Genomic DNA, 23,017 nt, shown 5'->3' on the forward strand with positions numbered 1-23,017 from the left:
GCAAACTCCGTAACATGATTCAACACACTGGGAGTTTCTGCTGATTTTAATTGGACTGTATTATTGTATCTGAACAGTTATGAAAAATACTTACATGAGACAATTAATCTAGTTTTATGTATCCAGTAGGCAAGCACAAAGAACACTAATTTCAAAGCAATCATCAGTTTTGAGTAAATTGATAAAATAAGATAAGAGGGTTTAATCTATCCTACTAAAATGACTAAATTCAAGGGAAAGATTGGTATCACATCACATGGAAGTAAAAAGAAAAAAGATTGGTATCACATATTGGCGTATGAATAATGCGACTGCTTTGGAGGGCAAACCTACCGGTATACAAATCCTGGTGTATGTATATATATATATATATATATATATATATATATATATCGTCGCACGCACCACGAACTGTCCTCTCTGTGCACTTCGATGCGAAAGTTAAGCGCACTGTATCTATTCCATGAACTGTCCTCTCTGTTACGTTGCCCACTGTGGCGTAAATAATCAACTTGAAGAAAATATAAAGATACGGGATGAAACTTTGGAACCTGAACTTTTTAACGAAGACACTGGTAAATAATTTGCTCTCCTAGTAGGTGCACTTATTGCTGGTTAAAAAAAACTTTTCTTTAAATGCGTTTTCTGCAAAAGTAACTTTCGCAAAGGAGTGCGCAGAGAGGACGGTTCGTGGTACATGCGACGATATATATTCAAAGTAATTGCATATTTGTTTTAATTTACTTCAAAAGGAAAAGCTAAATATAGGATCATACAAAATGATTTAGTATGAGAGAAAAAGGAAACATTACTACATGACCCTAGTCAGTTGTGCATCATGGAATAAGTCTGGTTGGAATGGGTGATCTAACAGACATAAAACTCAATACTAATTCAGCACAAGATATATAGCATTGAAGCAACTTCTCCATTACAAAATAACAATACACAAGGTAAAGTGCAAAGGCATAATGATTATAATAATGCTAACTGTCCATTTGTTGCCTGTAAACTTTGGTGAAAAACACAAATAAGGACAGTTTCTATGGTAACAACATGCTTTGAAATGGAAGCTGTACCGTAAACCGATAATGCAATGAAGCACCACTCTACCTGACAGCTTTCGATAAATTGGTAAAACCTAGACGCAATGGTATCTAAACAGGCAAGGCCAGAGGAAATTATCAAACAAAGGAGAATCTCTAGCCAATGGTGGAAATCATTACATATTCATTTTCAATGTATAGATCTAGAATATTTTGCTTGGTGGTCATTGTTCTCACAATGTGAATATTATCTCTACAACTTTTGCAATGTAAATAAGAAATGAAACCCAAATTTTATGAAAGCTTAATCTAGCCTTCATCTAAATGGTAATTACACAATATTTATACAGCTTCGTTTCACACCAAGGATGTGATATTACTTAGCATAGAAAAAAAAGCATTTATCACCACTCATGGGAAGTAGATCATAACTGGAAGTAATATAATGAATTCATTCACAACGGAACTTGGCATTAAAAAGTTGATTTCAATGACTGTATTGTGAAGAGAAATGTACCATCAACAACACAAAAGCAGTTCAGTTAAAAAATAAAGTTTTGGTGGATACCAAAATAATTTGTAAACTTACAGTTCATGATATATGAGTTAGAATGTTGAGTATTTTGAATTAATTAAGAATAGTGAACTCTATTGTTCATAAAAAAGTTGTTGAAATGGCTCAATGACTCTGACTTTCTATAGGGAGGGGTTCTCTTTGTTATATTATACAGGTTCAATGATGCTGTTACATTGTATTTGTGCATGAGAGCTTAATGTTGAGTTTGATATTTTGAAGGTTGGGATATCATTTTAATAAATCCTGCAATGCCATAGGGTAAAACATAAAAAAAATTGATATTAACAACTGATCATAACATGTTGTACTCTGTCATCGACTTACAGATATTCTTGATATTTACATATTGTAATTGGCATCTGTTCATTGTTCCTGAAGATTGCTTCTTTCACTCTCCATCAGAGCTAGACACTGAGCGGACATATTCTAAACGATAGAAAATAAATAAAATGAAAGGGAGAGGAGGGCCAGTGGGAGAGGGAGAAAGAAGGTGGGAGGCAGGGAAGAAAAGAAAATGAGAGAGGGAGAGAGGGAACAAGGGGGGCAAAGAATGGTAGAGACAATATCAATACAGCACCAGACATTATTATGGAATTCACATCTTGCTAAAGACCATGAAATCCTATGCAAATATACAATACCTCATGAGGCTGGATAGCACGGATAACTTAACATAATCAAACATCAACTGCATCCATGATTAACCCTTGTATACTGTCTGCCCTCTTTCCCCACTCTTTTGATAAATACACAAGAATACTAATGCAAATGCATTACATGTAAAGACCACTTTAATCTACATTGATGTCTTGTACAAATATGTTAATGTATTTCAGGTGCATTAATTTCAATGTTGATACACTTAAGAGTATATATTAAAAAACCACTAAGAGAATGGAAACACTTAAACTAAAATGTAAATTCATCACTCAATTGACATCCACTTAACAGCATAATATACTGAATTATCTTATAACGGACAAAATTAATGATATATAAACAATTAGCTCACATAAGCTTATTATTTTAAGGGTAATATACATTTTATTATTACTAATTACTATAGTGGTGGGTGATATGGGTATGGAAAGGGTAAATTGTAATTCAGTATACAAATAATGAATGTTTATGAGTGAAATGGACAGAATACTTCATGAGGTGAAAGATGAAATGATCATTATTTCATCTTTCACCGAATGAAGTATTCCGTCCTTTGCACGAAGGAAAAAAATTCATTATTTGATTTATATGACACCTAAAAATATTTCTTTTTTCACATGAAATTTATGAATTTCGATGAAAAACATGCAGTGTGAGTTCGGTCTGTTGATTGTTAAGTCATTATAACATGCGCACTGCTGGTGCCTGCAGCTGTAGTCTCGGTGCGCGCGTGCAATTGACAAAATGAACATAAACATACATTGCAACAAAAAGGCAATGTCAAACCCTTCATCTTTCACACCTTTTAGCTAATTTAAAACTCTCTTGTTGTAGACAAATACAAAATGCAGGAAGGTCACGCTGAAAGATGCATAGTGCATTTATAGCAGGATATATGTCAATAAAGCTGTAGCACTTAGTCTGAATGTGACGAACCGCTAATGGGCAAGTTAATAAATTCATGCTTCATCCCCACAATCCATTTTGCAGTTTAAGATTTGGAAGCATCAATTTACTGCAAATCTCCTGTACCCAACATTCATCAGGTACTTCTCACAAGCTAATTTGTTAAATAAACTCCAGTCTCTTTCTGTACTTCAATACATTCAACTTGTTTACATACCTATATTTGACCTAAAAAAACCCAACTAAGTTGAGATTGCAACAAATAAAAAATGAAATAATTTTTTTTCTTCATATTGTACGCCTTTCAATCTTGTTTTTCCACCAATCATTCATCTGATTGGCTGGTTGTTTGTGCAGGCATCCTCATTTATGAAAAAATTAATATATATATTTTTTCTTTTGTAAACCTATAATTTTTCATCACTTATTCATCTGATTGGCTACTTGTTTAGGGCTTGAGCTCATACTAGTAGTGAGCTGACTGGTTTTGTTCTTTTTTAAGTTGTTGGTGAATTGAGCAGCAAGTGGGGGGGGGGGGCCACCGGGCCCCACTGTGATGTAGATAGAGATGCTGATGAATGATGCAAAATTCTACATGATGATTTAGATACTGTAAATTTTGGTTAATTTGTAGAACTTGTTTATAGGACTGTTTAGCTTGTGTATGTAAAAGAAAATTGTTCCTGGGAAAGCACTATGAATGTTTTGGATGGTGTGTGTGCCTTATAAATCATGCATTCTGAAATACCCGTATAAAGCACTTTATGTTATTATTATTATCAATTATCAAATCTATTATCATTATTATCATAATCTATCATGCTTGAGACCAACAGCCTATATACTGATATAGGCTGATGATATCTGATGCTTTTAAAGCAAGATTTGGAGGTTAACTGTCATATAAAAACATTCAATTTAATCATTTTGTAAAGTTATATAATCGTTTTGTGCCTCGCCCACTTATGGAAATAACCAGAAATATTGTGATTTGTGAGGGCACGCAACAGAATTGTATCAAAACTTCATTGTGAAATTACTGGGATGGAATAACACTTGTGATAAGAGTCTTGCACATAAACTTTAACGTTTACCTGAAAATGACCTTTGACCTTACCATGTGACCTCCGACTGCAGCATAACATGCAGTTCCCCCAAGTCCATCTACCAACCAAGTTTGGTTGAAAGTGATTTACGGTTGCGGAGTTAGGTGTCATAAGAGAGTCTTGCATGTAAACTTTAATGTTGACCTGAAAATGACCTTTGACCTAACCATGTGACCTCCGACTGCAGCATAACATGCAGGTCCCCCAAGTCCATCTACCATCCAAGTTTGGTTGAGAATCTTGCATGTAAGTGACTTACGGTTGCGGAGTTAGGTGTCATAAGAGAATCTTGCATGTAAACTTTAACGTCGACCTGAAAATGATCTTTGACCTTACCATGTGATCTTCGACTGCAGCATTACATGCAGATCCCCCAAGTCCATCTACCATCCAAGTTAAGTAGAAAAGTGACTTAGGTTTTGGAGTTATGTGTCATAAGGTTTGTGACGGACAGATGACATTTGGATCCATAAGTCTCGCATTCATCTCTGGTGGGCGAGGCAAACAATATTGATTACTATGCTCATTTTTTTTTCGGGGGGGGGGAGGATATTTGTAAGGGACCTAACATCAATTTCAGCAGCACCAATGTCTTGCCTCTCCATGTAGATAACACCAAAAAACTAGAAAAGAGAAAGCTGGTATGCAATAACTTGGGCACAGTAAGCTGAATCAGGGTGTTGAAATGGAAATTTTATACTTTCAATTACATTTGCACTTACTGCCATTAGTAGATTGAAAACTAAGCTTGTTCTGTTAATGAATGCTCTTGAGGTATATTTTATGCAGTAGGAACCATTTCTTGCTACATCTCTACTCAATATATATCAGCATATGATGAGTAGGCTACTATTGGAAATGGAACTGCCACGCATTTCCTGTCTTTGATAGATTAATCATCGGTACACACTGCCTGAAATAACCATCACCCACACAGCTTGATAAGAAAGTATCTTGTTTGAATAGGCAATAATCACGCACAGAGCTACATTATTTCCTATCAATCGCTTGGAGCATGATAAGTACTTTTATCATCATGTCACATTTAACATTTAGGAATCACAAAAGCAACCAAAATAAATATGAATATAATACCCAAGATCAATTAAATGCACCGAAGAAAATTACTATAAGCATTCCCCGATTTGAAAAAAAAAATCCTTATATTTAATTTACGTCATATAAATAATGTATCAAGTTCCATATTGGTAAGATGAGGCAAAACCCTACAGTACTTCAACTGAAAAATAAAAATAATCTATTTCAATTTCCATTATATCTGTCAATCAATCATGTATCAGTATTCCTAGATGTAAATCTACTATGAATATAATAAACACCTGCTTATTAAAAATGCATATTTTTTAGCCTTAAATGAAGAAAATGAAATTTTGTTACACCCCATATGCAAAGCAAATTGATGGATAGAAATCTGTCATATGAATTCTATTTGTGTTCAATTTATCATGGCTATACAACAGAAATTCCAAATGTTTAATAACAATTGTTTTTTCACTTACTCATTTTTCCCCCTTTTTTTTGGGGGGGTGGGGGTCATTAAAAGTTAACTTGACAGATGTGACTTCTCCATTCAATATTCACATGAAACTGAATTTCTGCACATACTTGAAAAACATGGGAAAAAATAGGGCAATTTAGAAATAACATCACAAACCTTCATATCTTGAGCATTATTGTGCCATACATCCATGTTCTCATCAAGTTTTTCTCGAAGAATCTGTGCTTGAGCCTTGATAGCAAGAAAGAGACAAGATACAGTACTGTGAACTGTCATTATTGCTGTTACTATTAGTACATATAAATACAACTAAAAAATATAGTCATCATGAATAATGTCATAAAAATACAAAATGAATGGATAAAAATACAAAATATTTTCATCAATATCAAAATGTATATGTATTGATAAATGAAATAGAAAACATTGGTTTAGCTTAGCTTAAGAATGGAACTGGGCAATCATTCAATACTATATCATTTTCCATGAGTCCACAGAAATTTGGTTTTAAAAAGGTTTACAACCACATCTAAATTGTGGTTATACCATGAATCAACTCATAAGTCAATCAATCTGTAATGAGATTGGTGTGACACAAATTGCTTTGGAAATTATAGTTTAAAATGTAGGACATTATCTCCTTTTCACTTCAGAATACCAAGTAGGAACTTCCTACAGCTCCAGTCAGCAATAATTGGGAGCTACTATTAAATCAGAGAATGAACGTTAATGGTCAAGTCCACCTCAGAAAAATGTTGATTTGAATCAATAGAGAAAAATCAGACAAGCACAATGCTGAAAATTTCATCAAAATCGGGTACAAAATAAAAAAGTTATGACATTTCAAAGTTTCGCTTATTTTCAACAAAATAGTTATATGAACGAGCCAGTTACATCCAAATGAGAGAGTCATTGATGTCACTCACTCACTATTTCTTTTGTTTTTTATTGTTTGAATTATACAATATTTCAATTTTTACGAATTTGACGATTAGGACCTCCTTGCCTGAAGCACAAAATGTTAAAATAATGGAATTCCACGTGTTCAAGGAGGAATGAAACTTCATTTTACGTGACAATGACGAGAAAATAAAAATATTTCATATAATAAAATACAAAAGAAATAGTGAGTGCGTGATGTCATCAACTCTCTCATTTGGATGTAACTGGCTTGTTCATAAAACTATTTTGTTGAAAATAAGCAAAACTTTAAAATGCCATAACTTTCTTATTTTACATCCGATTTTGACAAAATTTTCAGTGTTATGGTTGTTGACTTTTTCTGTTTTTATTCAAATCAAGTTTTTGTTGGGGTGGACTTGTCCTTTAAAACGGCGACATGGCCAATGTAATTCAATATTTAAGCACAACTAGATCATGGGGGTCTATATATATTTCATCATATAAATGGGTGTTTTTTTAAAATCCATTTAACACTCACCGCTGCCTCACTAAACACCTGTCTCCTCCGCCCTTGATCTTTCTCCAAGGCAGCCAGGGTAACTAGGATAAACACACAGACAATAGAACAGCAGTCAGGTAACTTCCTTTTTATAATGAGATCAAAAAATCAAATAGAAGGATTGGAGGCACCAATAACCTTGTCGGGCATCATCTAACCACCTTCCATAATAATTTTCTCTTGAACACCTTACACTTCTTCTTTTGAATGGTGAAGGCAGATGTCCATTGTATTTTACTATCAGGGGCTTTGATTTTAGTAAAAGAAAATATTGCTGACTAGTGGAGAGGTGCAGGAAATCTGTGATAGATTGCAAATTAGGCATGGATTTAAAACCAATCTCAGGTTTTCATAATTTATTTATGGTATGCTTCTTATAACAGAAATAATGCATGATTTGCTATAATGAAATGTGCCTAATGATTTGAAAATTCAGGATAGATATCTCAAATTTATTATGAGTCACAAGAATGGGTAATTTCAAGTTCAGTGTTGACCAATTGGTGTTGGGTGTTAGGTCAATTTTTACACGAGTATAACACCAAACATAATGAAGAGTGAAAAGTTACTTTCTAGTTGAGATGTTAATAATGTGATCTGGATCAGTTTTACAGACTGTCAGAATAGATTTTGGAGCTAGGGGAAGCAATCCAATTTCCAACGCCAACACCAGACTTAAAATCTCCCAATGAAGTTAGACGTTCTCAGGCATACATTAAAAAATGTGCAGTTTGTCAAAGAGAAAAACAATAACAGAAGTCTTCTCCCACATTTTTATTTTCTAAAGCTCATCAATACTTCATACCTGGATTGATGCCTGATTTCTCTAAAACCTCTTCAACATTCCTCCTGTAAGAAATGAAAAATATATATAATGAATTCATGTTGATAATTTATAAAGCCGTTTTTCTATACTTTTCACTGACATGGGATGCAAAGGATATATTACTGAATAATTACCTTAGTCTCTCACACTAACTTTGCATGAAGAGAGTATTAAAGGTGACATAGAAAGAAGACCTTTTAATTAAGACACAATACAGGAAAATTTAATAGACAGAATAGCTAAAAGATTGTTTGATGCCTGAGAAATATTTCAAGAAATTATAAAATAGCACAGAAACATGAGTAAAGGATTGGTCAGAAAGAGAGAGAAAGGGGAATCAACAATGACTATGATATCAAATGATACAGGTGGAAGGACAGACAAAGAGAAATGGTATTTCATTTAGTTTGGCTTTGAAAGGTACATGTAGTTGAAGAGTAGTGCCAGGAATATGATAAAAAGTAATTACCATATTGCCATATCAAGAAGAATTAATTAGGAATTAAAACCCCAATAAGGAGAATAACTGAATGAGAATGAGGATATGCAGTCAACTCTGTGTAAAGTCGACCTTCTACAGTGCGTATCAAAAAAAAGTTTACACTTGGAAAAAATCCTGTAAAATTATACATTTGTAATATCCTGAAGAATATTAGACATTTTAAGATTGGTACTGATCCATTTAAGCAAATGACGATGTAACTGTCGAAAAATATTTCCGCTTGAGTGAGCACCGCTTACTTTTGAAAAGTTAGTGAAAAATGATTTGCGCAGAACTTTGAAATAGTTATGTGAATAAAAGTAGATTTTAATCATGAAGAACACGTTGAATTTAGCTAGTAAAATTGATTTGAAGATATCTTTTACCTTTTTAACTTGTTTCCTTGCCCAAAACACTTCGAAGAGTGCATTGCGCCCTACCCCACTCCCCCACACACCAAGGCCATCGTGACGATATTCACTTTACACTGAGCCATGATTTACATGAAATGGCTTAGGCTTGATTTTCCTTTTGTTAATCATTGTCAAGCTTGGAAAAGTGTGGAAAAACAAGTATTACATGAAAAATGAAATGTAAACCCCCTTTAAATGATAAAAACTTAGTGAAAAAATGCTGGAGATGTCTGATATAAACTTTTGTTCAGACTTAGTTATGTCCTAAGATTCAGCTGGCACAAAAAGGGTAAAGGTTGTGCTTACTTAGTGTTGAAATTTCAATTTGGGGGGCAAAATTGTTACAAAATGCTTGAATGTATCCATTTATTACAATTGACAAAAAGTGCAATGGGAAATGTATGAGAAATGTTTCGCAGGGTAAGTTTGATTTCGCCCTTTCCCCTTGACACAGCGTGAAAACGAGCATTTCTGCGCAAACAGATTTCAGCGAGCTTTACAAAAATGGACAGTGCTCACTCAAGTGTAACATTCTGTCAAAACTTTTACTTTCATTGGATAGATGAGACCCAAACCCAAGATTATATGTGAAAATATTACCCACACGTTGTATATTTTTAAATTCCCAGGGCTTTTTCAAAGTGTAAACTTTTTTTTGATACGCACTGTATAAGTCACATAATTGCATATTAGGTTGAAGCAATTTTTTTAGACAAGATTGTGCAAGACAAGTGGCATCTAATTTATGTAAGTTGAATCTCTCCTAAACAGAACATATTTTCTGTAGTTTAAAGAGATTTGACTTATGCAGTTATGTGTATATCATTTACACTGTATAATTTTTCTTTGTTGGGTTTGTCAAGTAAATGAATTACAGATACCCAAATTAATATGTCTGGAACAGCTGTTGCCTACAAACAATTTTGAAAGTTTACTCTTAAGAGGTTAATTCAATAATACTCTGCATCAAAATTGGATAATAATATTAAAGGACAAGTCCAACTCAGAAAAATGCTGAATTTGAACTATAGAGAAAAATCAGACAAGCAAAATGCTAAAAAATTTCATCAAAATCGGATGGAAAATGAGAAAGTTATGACATTTTTAAGTTTTGCTTATTTTCACAAAATAGTTATATGCACTATTAAGTCATAAATGAGAGAACCGATGATGTCCCTTACTCACTATTTTATTTTGTTTTTGTTTGAATTATACCATATTTCAATTCTTACAGATCTGACAATAAGGACCAACTTGACTACCATAAAATAATAAATATTAGTTCAACATGTTCAGGAGAAATAAAAATTTGAGTCACAGGACAATAAGGAGAAAATAATATTTCATATTTCATATAACAAAATAAAAAAGAAAAAGTGAATGATGACATAAGTTCACTCATTTGCATATAACTGTTTTGTGAAATTAAGCAAAACTTTAAAATATCATAACCTTTTTACATTGCATTTGATTTTGATGAAATTTCGGTGTTCTGCTTGTTGGATTTTTCTCTTTTTCTTCAAATCACCTTTCTGTTGGTGTGGGCTTGTCCTTTAAATAATGTTAGCTGTAATGTGCCAAATCCACTCTCCAGACTGTTCACGGCACATAGAGGGTTCAGAAACTAAAGAGGTATTGAGCACAAATATTGAAAATTCAACAGAGAAACAAGTTTTGATTTTTCTTTTCAGGAAGGAAAGTGGATGCCTTGAAAAAGATAATAAAATATACACATTCTCTTTGAATAGGTCAGGTACTTGAATAAGTCTATAGAGAGTCTACCAATGCTAAAATATTACAAGAAATCATACAAAGAAGAGTAATCAGACTTCTAACAAGTTTTGAATGTATTTTGATTTTGTTTTAATGTTTAAATAGCAAATCAAACACAAATCAAGCAAATTCTCACATATCCCTGAAAATCATGTAAATGGAATTGAGAAAAGTACAGTCTTTATTTTATGATAGATGAATTTTGAAAAACTAAAATACTAAATATATCATCAATTCAAGTTTTTGAAATACTAATGATGTTTGGGCATTATGAAAAAACACAAAAGATAATAGGTTTCGTACAAGAATTCCAAATGTGCAGATGTTTAGATAATTTCATTCTTCAATCAAATATGAATTATTGTAATATTTGGGAAACTTTGATTTATTTGTGCACCGTGTGATTTTGTATGTTTATCATTTTTCACTTTAATTATTTGTATGACATGTTCCATAACTTTTTTTGTACAAAACAATTTATGTTATTACCTTTACATGGGGGCCTACATCATACAACCTCTGCTTTTCAGTTGGCCCTCCATTTCAATTTATGATTTTTTTTTAAAGTAATTGCTGTATTGAGCCTATGTTCTCAAAATGTGATTATATTATGTTAAGAAAATTAAAGTGGAAAATAAAATAGTTTTAAAGAACTAAATTGAATGGAAATTTAATATCAGCCTTCTTCTGACCCAAAATATGAATGAACGCTTTGTATGCCTGTGTTCAAGGTTAATAAAGAGAGAAAATAAAAATAAGATCCATAAGAAAATTCAACAATTTACAAATACAGGTATATTCAAACTTCGACAATTTTCCACCTTGAAAACATTGATTCATCCATGGACGATGATTTTTGCAATTTTAATATGAAAAATATGTACATGTCTTTGTAGTGAAAGATATGTACATATAATTAAAATTTAGCACTTGTCAAAAAAACTCTCCATATATGAAAGCATATTCTGAAAGTATGTGCCCTGCATTCGAAAAGCAGTGCTGATCATATGAGGTGTTTGTTGAGTAAATGTGTTTACCTCCACCACCAAGAAGAATATATTGACACAAAGGAGAGCAGATCAGTAAATGTGTGTTGGGGAGTGGGTGGGGTGGTAGGTGCCTTTTATAGGATATAAATTGTTGCATGCACCTGCAATTGGAAGCTTGTTTCCATGGTTACAACTCATTTATGTACCTTTATAATTAGAAGTAGGCCACCTTGCTGATCAAAGGAGACTTTTAAGAGATGTTGCAGTAGAAGGGTCTAGCGCATACCAAGTTAGTGCATACAAGTCAACATGAGTAGATAATAATGAGTGTGTGGGGGAGGGGTGGATACACGGGTGTGTATTTAGTGTGTGTTTGTGTTTCTTATGAACTGAAAATCAAGCATGTATCCATAGAGAAATGAACATTTCTCAATATGGCCTAACATACAGGAATATTTGTGGAGTGTTCATGTTGGTTACTGCATAGTATGAATTTTTTAATGGCAATCGTTAAAATGTGGGAAGGGCTGGTGGGTGCATGGGTGTTCTTGTGACGCATCCATTATTATGATGCATTATATATTTTACATTATCACCCGTATCAGACATCTGAGCTGGTCATTTACAAAACCGTATTGCCCTACATTTTCTGAATATCGGGAAGGGTAGGTATATTGTTTGTATTTTCCTTGGTCTCAATGCGCGTATTTACTTTGCATGCAGAGACGACGCAAAAAGTTACCTTTGTATTTTCCCTGGTCTCACATCCGGGCATTTGTGGATGCGTATAAAGAGATACGCTTCATAAGGATCCTAGCACCAACAATATACGTCATAATAAAGACAACGCTGGATCCGAGCGCTTGCAAGTACGTCATAATGGTAAAGTGCAGAGCCTATAGGCCGATATTAACATGACACAAGAGAACTCTATTTTTAAAGACCCATATTGCCCTCGTCTAAAGACTCGGGCCAATATGATTCTTTTGCTGGCAATATATTTGATGTTCCCCTCAAGGCCAGTCAATATTATATAAATATACTTTATCATAGAAAGGTACCTCAAAGGGGTCTTACAAGGAGATTTTGTGTTTTCAGGTACTGTGGGTGCGTGACACTGTGTATGCATTTCGATGTTTGCATGGGTGAGTGGATGATAAAAGAAATGTGGGAAGGGGTAGTGGCAGATGAATGGGAGTGCTTTTAATTTGTGATTTTGCGTATTCATTGAGAATATGTATCCATAGTTACATGTAGGTACCTCGATGGGGATTTACAGTGGATGTTGGGTTGTGTGAATGGAGGTGAATTATTTGGGCATTCAAATGTTAATGTGGGTAGGTAGGTAAATATCAGATTTGGGGAGAGGATGTTGGATGTGCTGGTGTGTGCATGTGGGGTGTGGGTGTATGTGTGTAGTGTGAGAAAGCTCTTATGTAGGGGAAGGCGGGGTAAGTTGTGACAGTTTTTGCTTTTTGCATGTTAGAATTGATATGATTAATAATCTTGTCGAAATAAGTACCTTGCCTTGAAATTTAATTCTTCTGAAATATTTTCCACCTATAAATAACTTTCTATCCCCACACTGAAAGTCATCGTGACCCTTGAAAAAAACGATGTCAAATGGCTCAACTTGCCCCATATATGGGGTAAGTTTGAGCCACCTTCTGGGGTAAGTTGAGCCACAAAAACTATGTACAAAATGTATGAGGGGAGAACCAGCATGTCAAATTTTTGTTTAAAGTCTTTTCACTTGCTAATTCTCTATAAATACTAACATCCTTTAAAAGAAAAAGAGCAGTCATGTAAATTTGCTCCTTTCAGCCAGCATTTCAATCAATTTTTATGGTTTGTTTGTTTTTTAAGATACATCACCATAGGAATTACCATGGCTCAACTTGCCCCATGCTGTTTGGCTCAACTTACCCCAGTCCGAACTTAGTGCGATAATTTTGTATCCACATATTTATTATGCATCCATCATATAAAAGACTATGACAAGAATGAAGATCCATACCTGGACTAATAATGTTGTTATCATGTCTTTATTATATTTAAAGACGTGTGTGTTTATAAAGCACTTATCTATTTCACACTCTTTTTTACTTTTTTGGCTGAAATTCATATTTTTCCCTCTAAAAACTACTTTTTGTTTCAAAGTTGAAAACAATGTGGTGGGGTTAGGGGTTATGCTATGGGTCATCAATACATGACACCACCACAATGTCTGACTCATTCATTATTGGCCTGGGGCTGGTGGCTCAACTTGCCCCTATGCTCAACTTACCCCGCCTTCCCCTACCTAGAACTGTTTACCAAAGACCTCGTAAGAAGACGAGAAGACAGTAGTACCTGCTCACCTTCATTTCAGCTCCTATGGGAGATTCTACCACCAATTACTAAACTATACATGCATAAGTTGTTTCATATAAACTCCTCAAAAAAGTTTGGAAATCTGACTTTGATCTATAATCCCTCCTCGGTTTTAGTAAATATCAATGTGTAATTAATAGCAATGAATAGAGCATATAACTTTCTTTCAAATGATAACTTTCTTTCACATGGAGGTGCAGTGCCTTGAAATGTGTGCAATTTCAAAATTCAAAAGTTGCAAACTGACACAATTTTGAAAGTCACTGTTCTTTTTATTTCCGTGGTGATGAGTGAGTTTCTCAGCGTTTTTTTTTTTACTTTGATCAATAATTCCTCATCAGTTTTAGTAAATATCATTGTGTAATTAATGTCAATGAATAGATCATTTGATATTCTTTGAAATGATACCCTACATGATATGATTATGGTACACATTAAGGTGCAGTGCATAAAATGTGGGGCAAGGTAAAACTTCGTAAGTTGCAAAATGACATGATATTGAAAGTCACTGTCCTTTTTCAGTGGTGATGAGTTTCTCAGCGTTTTCTTTTGTTTTAATGCACCTTATTTAACATGGAATCAAACACACCTCTGCACAAGCAAACACATAACAAACAAACAAATATGCATGGGTATATTTCAAACCACGATCACTCATACCATGTTATCTCACAGGACCATCACTACAGAAGCAGGGGCTTGATTTGAATGGATTTTCATCTCTATTGACACAGACAAAAGAATTATGTTCTGTATTGACCCTTCATGACTATTTCTGCTCGTTTTGTAGCTTTTCAATTCAGACCTCATCCAACACTTTTGAATCCTGCTCTTTTCGTGATGGCATGATCATAGCAAGCATGGTATCATTTTAAAGAGAATTAAATGATCTTTTGAATGATATCAAAGATGCATTGTGTTACATTGGGAGTTGGGAGAAATTATTGGTCAAACCCAGATTTCCAAACTTTTTGCTTGTTTTGCAGCTTTTCAATTCAGACTTCAAACATTTCTTGAGGGGTTTTTACTGACTGCCTAAGTGATATTTGCATAACCTTATTTCACCCATTACTAAAGTACAGTTGTTTCATATCTAATAATGACTGCCTAAGCAGTGCTTGCTTACCTCCTCAAGAAGTTACTAAATATTCATGCTGATTGCCTAAGCGTTATTTGCTTACCATCTTCTTTGTTGCATGGTGCTATCACCTGTTGCTATATAATAGTGTACATGTGTAAATCATTTAATATCTTATGATGATTGCCTGAATGTTACTAGCCTTCTTCACCGGCAGCTGCTACTAGATATTTTTATCACTCATTACTAAAATGTACCAATGTAAGTCATTACAAATCTTGTATTGATTGCCTGAGCATTGCTTACTGACATTCTTCACCAGCTGCTACCAGATATTTTAGAAGGGTTTTTACTTTTACAGTATGCGGTGTGGATGAATGTAAAGTATGTGTAAGGGATGCACTGTGTGAGGGAGAGTGAAGGTGTTTTTAACTTTTACAATTAGTACCACCAATTAGTCTGTCTCTTATACCCCTTTCATAAACCCAATTACTATGAATTAGGCGGCTAATAGCAGCATAATTTGGTCGTAAAATTGGAGGAGGACAAGAGTTATCCGCATTACTCTGATGCTGCTATTATCCGCATAATAGCGGCATCGGGATAAGATTTTGAGTTTATGAACGCATTTCCAAATAATGCAGATAATTGCCATGGTGCGGTCACAAGGTCACCCTTTTCCAACACAACCGCATCGGAGGGGGCGTGTCCAGTTGTCATGGCGATTATCCGCCTTTTTCAGGACGGGCGCTCGTAAAAATAATGCGGCTTATTTTCGGAGTTTATGAACCCAATTTTTAATGAATTATCCGCATTACTCTTAGGCGGCTAATTGGAGGATAGGTTTATGATAAGGGTATAAAAGGTTAGGGTACGTAGAAGGGGGCCATAAAAGGGATGTTATATGGTGTGGGAAAGTATAGAAAAATGTGAAGTTTTTATGTGGGTAGGTAAAGAACCCGTGGAGGAGGGATGATGGATGCAAACGTGTGCCTGGATGCAAATATATGTGTGTTTTAGTGCAAGACTGTGATTTATGAGATATTTCTGCAATTGGTCTCCATGTATGTACCCATAAAGGCAAATATATTTTATGAGTGTGCTTTGTGAGGGTGTGTGTGTTTGCATGAGTGAATGAAATCTCTTAAAGCACTTTCAATTTAACAGTAATTCCACAGTCTTGTGCCTTTAAAGACTTTTGTGTGGTGTGGGTGAGGGTGCATGCAGGTGTTTGGATGTATAAGGAAAGCTTATATCATCCCCATGGTTACTGTAGAAGTTTTATCTTTATTTGTTCATGCATAATTTAGCAAGTGTGCAATAAACTTTGGAGTCACTACGGGTGTGCAACTTGCAGTAATCAGTAATCAGACATTCTGTGTGGTTAATTAAATATATATTAAAAATATAAAATATCATTATTTGTTTTGTTTTAAAACAAACTTATTCCTGGTTCATTTAGAGGAAAATAAGATATCCTGATTTTAAAGACAATTCATTGATAGAAGTTACAAGAATTACAAGGATTGTGTAGCAAATACATGTAGAACCAGTTTATCTCAACACTGCTCAGAGAATATTCTAATCAAGTTTGTATACAATCTGCAAACTTGATATTCACATCAATAACATTATCAGGAACCTACATTCTCTTGAATTGCAGATAGCTAGAATCAAAATCTACTGAAAATACATTAACAAATCTCTCTGAAATTTAGGTTACCAAATACAGAACACACAAATAAACTGCCGATACACACAAAGGTTTAATTCATACATCAATAACCAATTTAAAATATGTTAAACTGATGTTATAACGATGTGTAAGAAAGTTACTAATTAGAGAATAAATTGAATACTCATGGGCAATCAGTTGAATAATTAACTGTTCATGTACATGTACAGTATATCTAAGAATACTAATATTCTCAAACACAAAACAATGGGCAATATTCTGATAATTAAACATAGCCCAAGTCTAAACTAGAATTTTAAACCATACTTCTATGGAATGCAGGCTAACTGATACTAACTTCCTTACATATTCGTGGAAATAAAATTTATTTATCAAAAAATATTTGTGTGTGTGCATATTTTTCCAATTTAATGATTCAATCAATTTTCTGACAAATCTTTGAAGCAGGATGAATGAATAAGTTTACAACTGGCAAACCCAGGTCTCACTAAACCATCAACCATGTATCAGAATACCACTTATGTTTATTCTCTGATAGTAGATAATGTACAGTATAATAAGCCAACATTTTTCAAGCATGATTTTCATTTTAATGTAATTTATTTCATTTTTTTTAAAGAAAATCATTAAACTGATGAAAAATGTTGCATTGGAATAGTTACTTGTAAGACCTTCATTTGTTTTGTATCGTTAAGTCATACAACAGTTTCTAACATAATCATACAATCAATTACAAACTCAAGATGAAGTTTGAATCACGATGCATGTGCACAGTATTTGGTCGAGTGCAAAAGTGAACATCATTTTGTGGAGTTGTGTTTGCAGTATTTTGCCGTAGAAATAACTAGGACATGATTGCTCGTTATTTCCACTCAGGGATCAACCATAAAAGAATATAAAAGCTAATGCCTGATAATGTTTACAACCCTTGTCATAGTTGCCATGGGTATCCCTTTGAATTTTTATGAAAGAAATGTGCAGTGCTGCTAAAGCTTTTGAATTTTTATGTTACTAATAAAAAGAAAACCTGCAGCAGATTTTCAACAGCAACATTCATGGTCCATGCTCTGCAGATTTCAATTAAAAAAGAAACAAAGTGTTTGATGGAGTTTTCATTGCTTTGAAGTGCTTTGTATTTTTTCCCCCACAGGGAGAAGCACAAATATATTTATTTTTTTATTATTTGTGGCTGGTTATGTGCACGAAGTAGAAATCTTTATGGGAAATCTTCATGGAATTTTTGCCCATTGTTTTCTGTCACATTTTTATTTGAATCGTTCTACAAGGTAGAGCTTGATTTAACAAAAAAAAATGGGTCTGGACCTCCTCACACAAATGTTTCAAATCAACTGCTCAATGAAATAATCAATCAAGACCATTATTCCATACATGTATATGAATTTTGTTTAGAATGTCGACCATTAACAAATCAGAATTATATTAAGTTGACGCATTATGGACCACACGAATATGATTTGAATGCAAGTTATTATTCAACCAGATGATTTTGATTAGGAATCACCTATGATACAATAAAAAAATAGGTAATTAGAGCTAATATCATTTAAAGGACAAGTCCACCCCAACAAAAACTTGATTTGAATAAAAAGAGAAAAATTCAACAAGCATATAAACACCGAAAATTTCATCAAAATCGGATGTAAAATAAGAAAGTTATAGATGGCATTTTAAAGTTTCGCTTATTTTCAACAAAATAGTAATATGAACGAGCCAGTTAAATCCACATGAGAGAGTTGATGACATCACTCACTCACTATTTCTTTTGTATTTTATTATATGAAATATGAAATATTTTTATTTTCTCGTCGTTGTCATGTGAAATGAAGTTTTATTCCTCCCTGAACACGTGGAATTCCATTATTTTAACATTCTGTGCTTCAGGCAAGGAGGTCCTAATCGTCAAATTCGTAAAAATTAAAATATTGTATAATTCAAACAATAAAAAACAAAAGAAATAGTGAGTGAGTGACATTATCGACTCTCTCATTTGGATGTACCTGGCTCGTTCATATAACTATTTTGTTGAAAATAAGCGAAACTTTGAAATGTCATAACTTTCTTACATTACATCCGATTTTGATGAAATTTTCAGCAATGTGTTTGTCTGATTTTTCTCTATTGGTTCAAATTAACATTTTTCTGAGGTGGACTTGACCTTTAAAAGATAAAAATGGTTTATTGAAATTTCTGCAAGTTACGTTTTTTGTATGTAAGCATATATTCCTAGTACTAATTTATTAATATATTCCTAGTACTAATGATTTTTTCCAATGGTACATGTATTTATTAAAATGTGTTATTTCTTTTATGAGAGATGAGAGTTGAAGTTGTAAACATACAATTTGCAACCCAAGTGTATATCATAAATATAAAAATATAATGTTCTAAAGAGCAAATAAGAAAAAAGTACATAATCCATAACTATGGTCTCCTAAAGTCCCAATCCTAAACTCTACAGAAAACACACATTTAAAAATGAAATTCCAGAATACAGAATTTGAAAAAAATATAATTAAAATGTTTAAGGTTATCTAGAAAAATACAGCTAAGACACTAAAAGATGAGAGAAAACTTGCATCAATGAAATTCTTGATCAAATCTTGATCAATATCACCTTCGCATGTTTGCAAAGCTTCTCCATGCCACAGGAAAGTTAAAATTGTGTACTGATTGATTTTTAAATTCAAAGTAAGCCCCATAGATTTTAATACTTAGAAAAAAAAGTATGCGCCTTGAAATGTCAAAATAGGATATAGAATTTGGGGTTATACTGAAGAATGCAGAATAGTAGGCTATATGACCTTTTCTTATGAAACAAAAAAATAAATGACCACAAGTTATGACAAAGCTGTTATTCACTACAATACAGAAAAATATTTTTATGTTCACTTTATTTATATAGAGTTTCATGATTTATATCAGGCCAGATAAAAAAAAAACAATACTGCTTTATTGTCAGACTCGCCCAACAAAGGAAATGAAATAGTTCCGAGGAATTGATTTTAAGAAAATTAAAATGAGACAGAATTGAAAACATAAGCTCTTATGGTAATCAAAGGATCATATAAATCTAGAATCACATACACTACATTTTGTTGCAAGGCAAGCAAGTACTTTTATATTAACCTGATTAACTTCATCTTATTTGTATCCTTCCACTCTCTCTCTCTCATTCTACTTGAAATATACACAAATACAAAATGCTGATGATTTTTTAATCTACATGCTCCATTAAAGAGAAACACATTAAAAACAAACAGCCTCACATCTATCACAAAACAGTTAATGAAGTTAGAAATAAAATTGGATTTTGATACTCGCTCTCCTGGCCTCTCCTGATCCAGCATTGTGGTTTTAATAGAAAATGTTCATTACCAAACAGGCTCCTGTCCATTAAAAATTAGTTTACTATGGCAACAAAAAACAAACATGGGAAGCTTTGAAATTGACAAACTCGTGAGAAAGTAGATTCTAGTTACAATAGGTGTCAAGTGTTGATCATAACAGAAACAGAAATAGAAACTGGAAAAATAATCTAAAAAAGAACCCCATACAAATGGAATGTGAGTAACTTAAAGAAAAGAAAGTAATTTTCCATCTTTTTAGGACCATAGAAATCTGTGTAGCTAGGAAAAAAATTGATGTAAAAGTGGGATAAGATAATGTTTTGAATAATCAGGTCTAAAAATTTGTTTCGTCCTTGGCAAATTTTAAACTGGAAGGTCAGATTAGGTAATTACCAGTAGTCAGTTTGCAACTCCCTATCAGAGCATTGATGAAATGGTAGAATGTTTTGATTCTAGCTCCTTCTGATTAAGTTTTTTTTTCAATTAAGTGATCTTTTATTTTTCATAATATATTACAAAGTGAATTCTCAAGATATTTCAAGATATTTCAATGATTTTCATTAAATACAGTTTATTATCAGTTTGTTTGTTGTTTTCCTTTATATTATTTTGTTCAAATGAGAAATAACATTTGTATACTTTGGGATGACAGTGCCTTTTAAACTATCTTCCATTACTATGTAAGCAAAGGATCATCAAGTGGGTCAATATGCCTCCAAATTGTGAGAAACCGTTGAATCGCCCATATCATAAAACTACAGAAAAAGATTACATCCTGATTTCCTGAAAAATTCAAATTGTCATGCTTGATATTGATTACACACATATCAGAAATAATTTTTTAGTGCTGATACTTTATTTAGATCAGGCACCAGATCGAAATACAGTTTCACCTTACATGTATATCCTTTCCATCATAACTGCGGGAGGCTATAATCAGAATACGGACATGACTTTGAGGAGGATTTACCAAAATTAAGAATAGGTTTTATCAAAATGCAAATTTCATCACTTCACTCATTTTGATAAACTTAAAATATCAGGAAATAACTTTGTGAAATGAAGTGTATAGTTCAGATGCTTGGATAAACATATTGTTTTTCTTTTTCTTTAGAACGGGGGGGGGGGGGGGTTAAATATTTCAACTGGTTTTCCTAAAATTATCTTCTATCAAAAACAACATATGAGCACACATTAAACCATACTCTTTCAGTAATAGATTTTGTTTTTCTCTTTATCATAGCCTTGGAAGCACAATAATCAAATTATTGGAACAGTACAAAGGGACACAGAGGGTAATGTGATAAATCACTGTCTGCTGTATGAAGAGCCCCATCATCCTATCAATGCGTCACAGCCTCCGCCGCTTGGCGTTGCTATGGCAACAATCTCATACATAAACCTCCAATTCAAAACAAATACTGTTGCTAAGCAGCCAGACAACAGCCGTTGCATGAATTGATTGTATTGGTCGGATATCTGGGAATGAAACCACCTGCAAACTAATGAAATTGATGAATATATTCCATGGGGACAAGGGCATAATCACATATGCACCAAATTTGCAAATACAGCCAGGGGCGGCACAGCAGTTTATCTGAGCAATTTCATATATTATTCACGTACTTCACAATCTACTAAATTAGCTCTCCCTTGAAAAAAAATAATGAACTTGTACAGCAAATACATATCAATAATTCATAGATTTTCATATTTGAGAATATTACCAGTTTAGGCATAGATAGCAGTAATAAAATTAGCGTAAACGTAGTAACCAATCACCTGGAATAGCATCAACACCAAAAACAGAGCAGTCATGCTTCATTTGGAATTCTTGTAATCCAGTAGTAAAAAAAGAACTGATATCAGTTATCAGACCCCTCTCAAATGGTTTCCTTGGAAACACAGACAAACATCTATTAAAATCTTGCATTATTACAGGCATTTATATTAATTTTTGCAGCCATTTTATTAAAATTATATTGACTACAAAGAGTGACCTGAAGGATCATCTTTTGAACAAGAGAAGAGGATGAATGAGTGAAGGAATATTGCTGTCTAGCAGAAGCAAACAACCTGTTTTCACCAGTCTTTTTGAGCACTTTTGAGCACAACTATACAAGCATGTATGGTTTAAATGTCATTTAAAGTTGGTTAACATACATGTAGACATCTCCATGAACCAATCATTGTTATCACAAAGAAGAGTCACATGTACACTGTGGAGGGATACGAAGCCTAATTTGGATGATGATTCTATAGAGTGATTGAATTATTATTCTAACATTCAACTCTGACTGATTCTTCATGGAAACATTGCATTAGTAAGTTAGCATAAGTTCACTACTTTTGCAATATTTAACTATTGAATGCGTTCAAAAATGTTGAATACCAGGCAACTTTAAATTTGACAAAGTATCTATCTAAAAAGAATATGTACTCACAGTTTAGTTTCCAGACCTAAACTTTCCTGTTGACATTGGCTCACAGTATCTGAGCACAAGAGGATGAATAAGAAGAATAAAAAGAAGGGTATTAAAAGTTGAACAAGTTATCAAGGTAGTTATTAAGCAACCGCTATTTGTACCATCAAATAATTGGGAAAATAATATCTAAATTATCTTAAGCAGAGTGGAAAGTGGCTTAAACAACAATGAAATGGTATTAGGCATCATATGATTAATTTCATCAGTGAAGGCTTATCAAATTTCAGCACTGATTACCACCATTTTGAGGAGAAGCAT

The 23,017-nt window shown here is 33.4% G+C and overlaps 1 protein-coding gene across 1 annotated transcript in view; it reads right to left on the bottom strand.

Moving 5' to 3' along the window:
* Positions 1 to 1,270: 1,270 nt before the first annotated feature.
* Positions 1,271 to 23,017, bottom strand: part of LOC121418811 — a 32,642-nt gene continuing 10,895 nt past the window's right edge. Inside the window, exons 4-8 of the mRNA XM_041612974.1 lie at positions 22,718 to 22,766; positions 8,082 to 8,125; positions 7,256 to 7,317; positions 5,971 to 6,045; positions 1,271 to 2,049 (exon numbers count right to left, since the gene is read on the bottom strand). Coding sequence (XP_041468908.1) covers positions 1,987 to 2,049; positions 5,971 to 6,045; positions 7,256 to 7,317; positions 8,082 to 8,125; positions 22,718 to 22,766 — 293 coding nt within the window. The 3' untranslated portion in view covers positions 1,271 to 1,986. The remainder of the gene's footprint in view (positions 2,050 to 5,970; positions 6,046 to 7,255; positions 7,318 to 8,081; positions 8,126 to 22,717; positions 22,767 to 23,017) is intronic.

The sequence above is a fragment of the Lytechinus variegatus genome, chromosome 7, assembly GCF_018143015.1.
Source record: "Lytechinus variegatus isolate NC3 chromosome 7, Lvar_3.0, whole genome shotgun sequence".
Taxonomy (NCBI): domain Eukaryota; kingdom Metazoa; phylum Echinodermata; class Echinoidea; order Temnopleuroida; family Toxopneustidae; genus Lytechinus; species Lytechinus variegatus.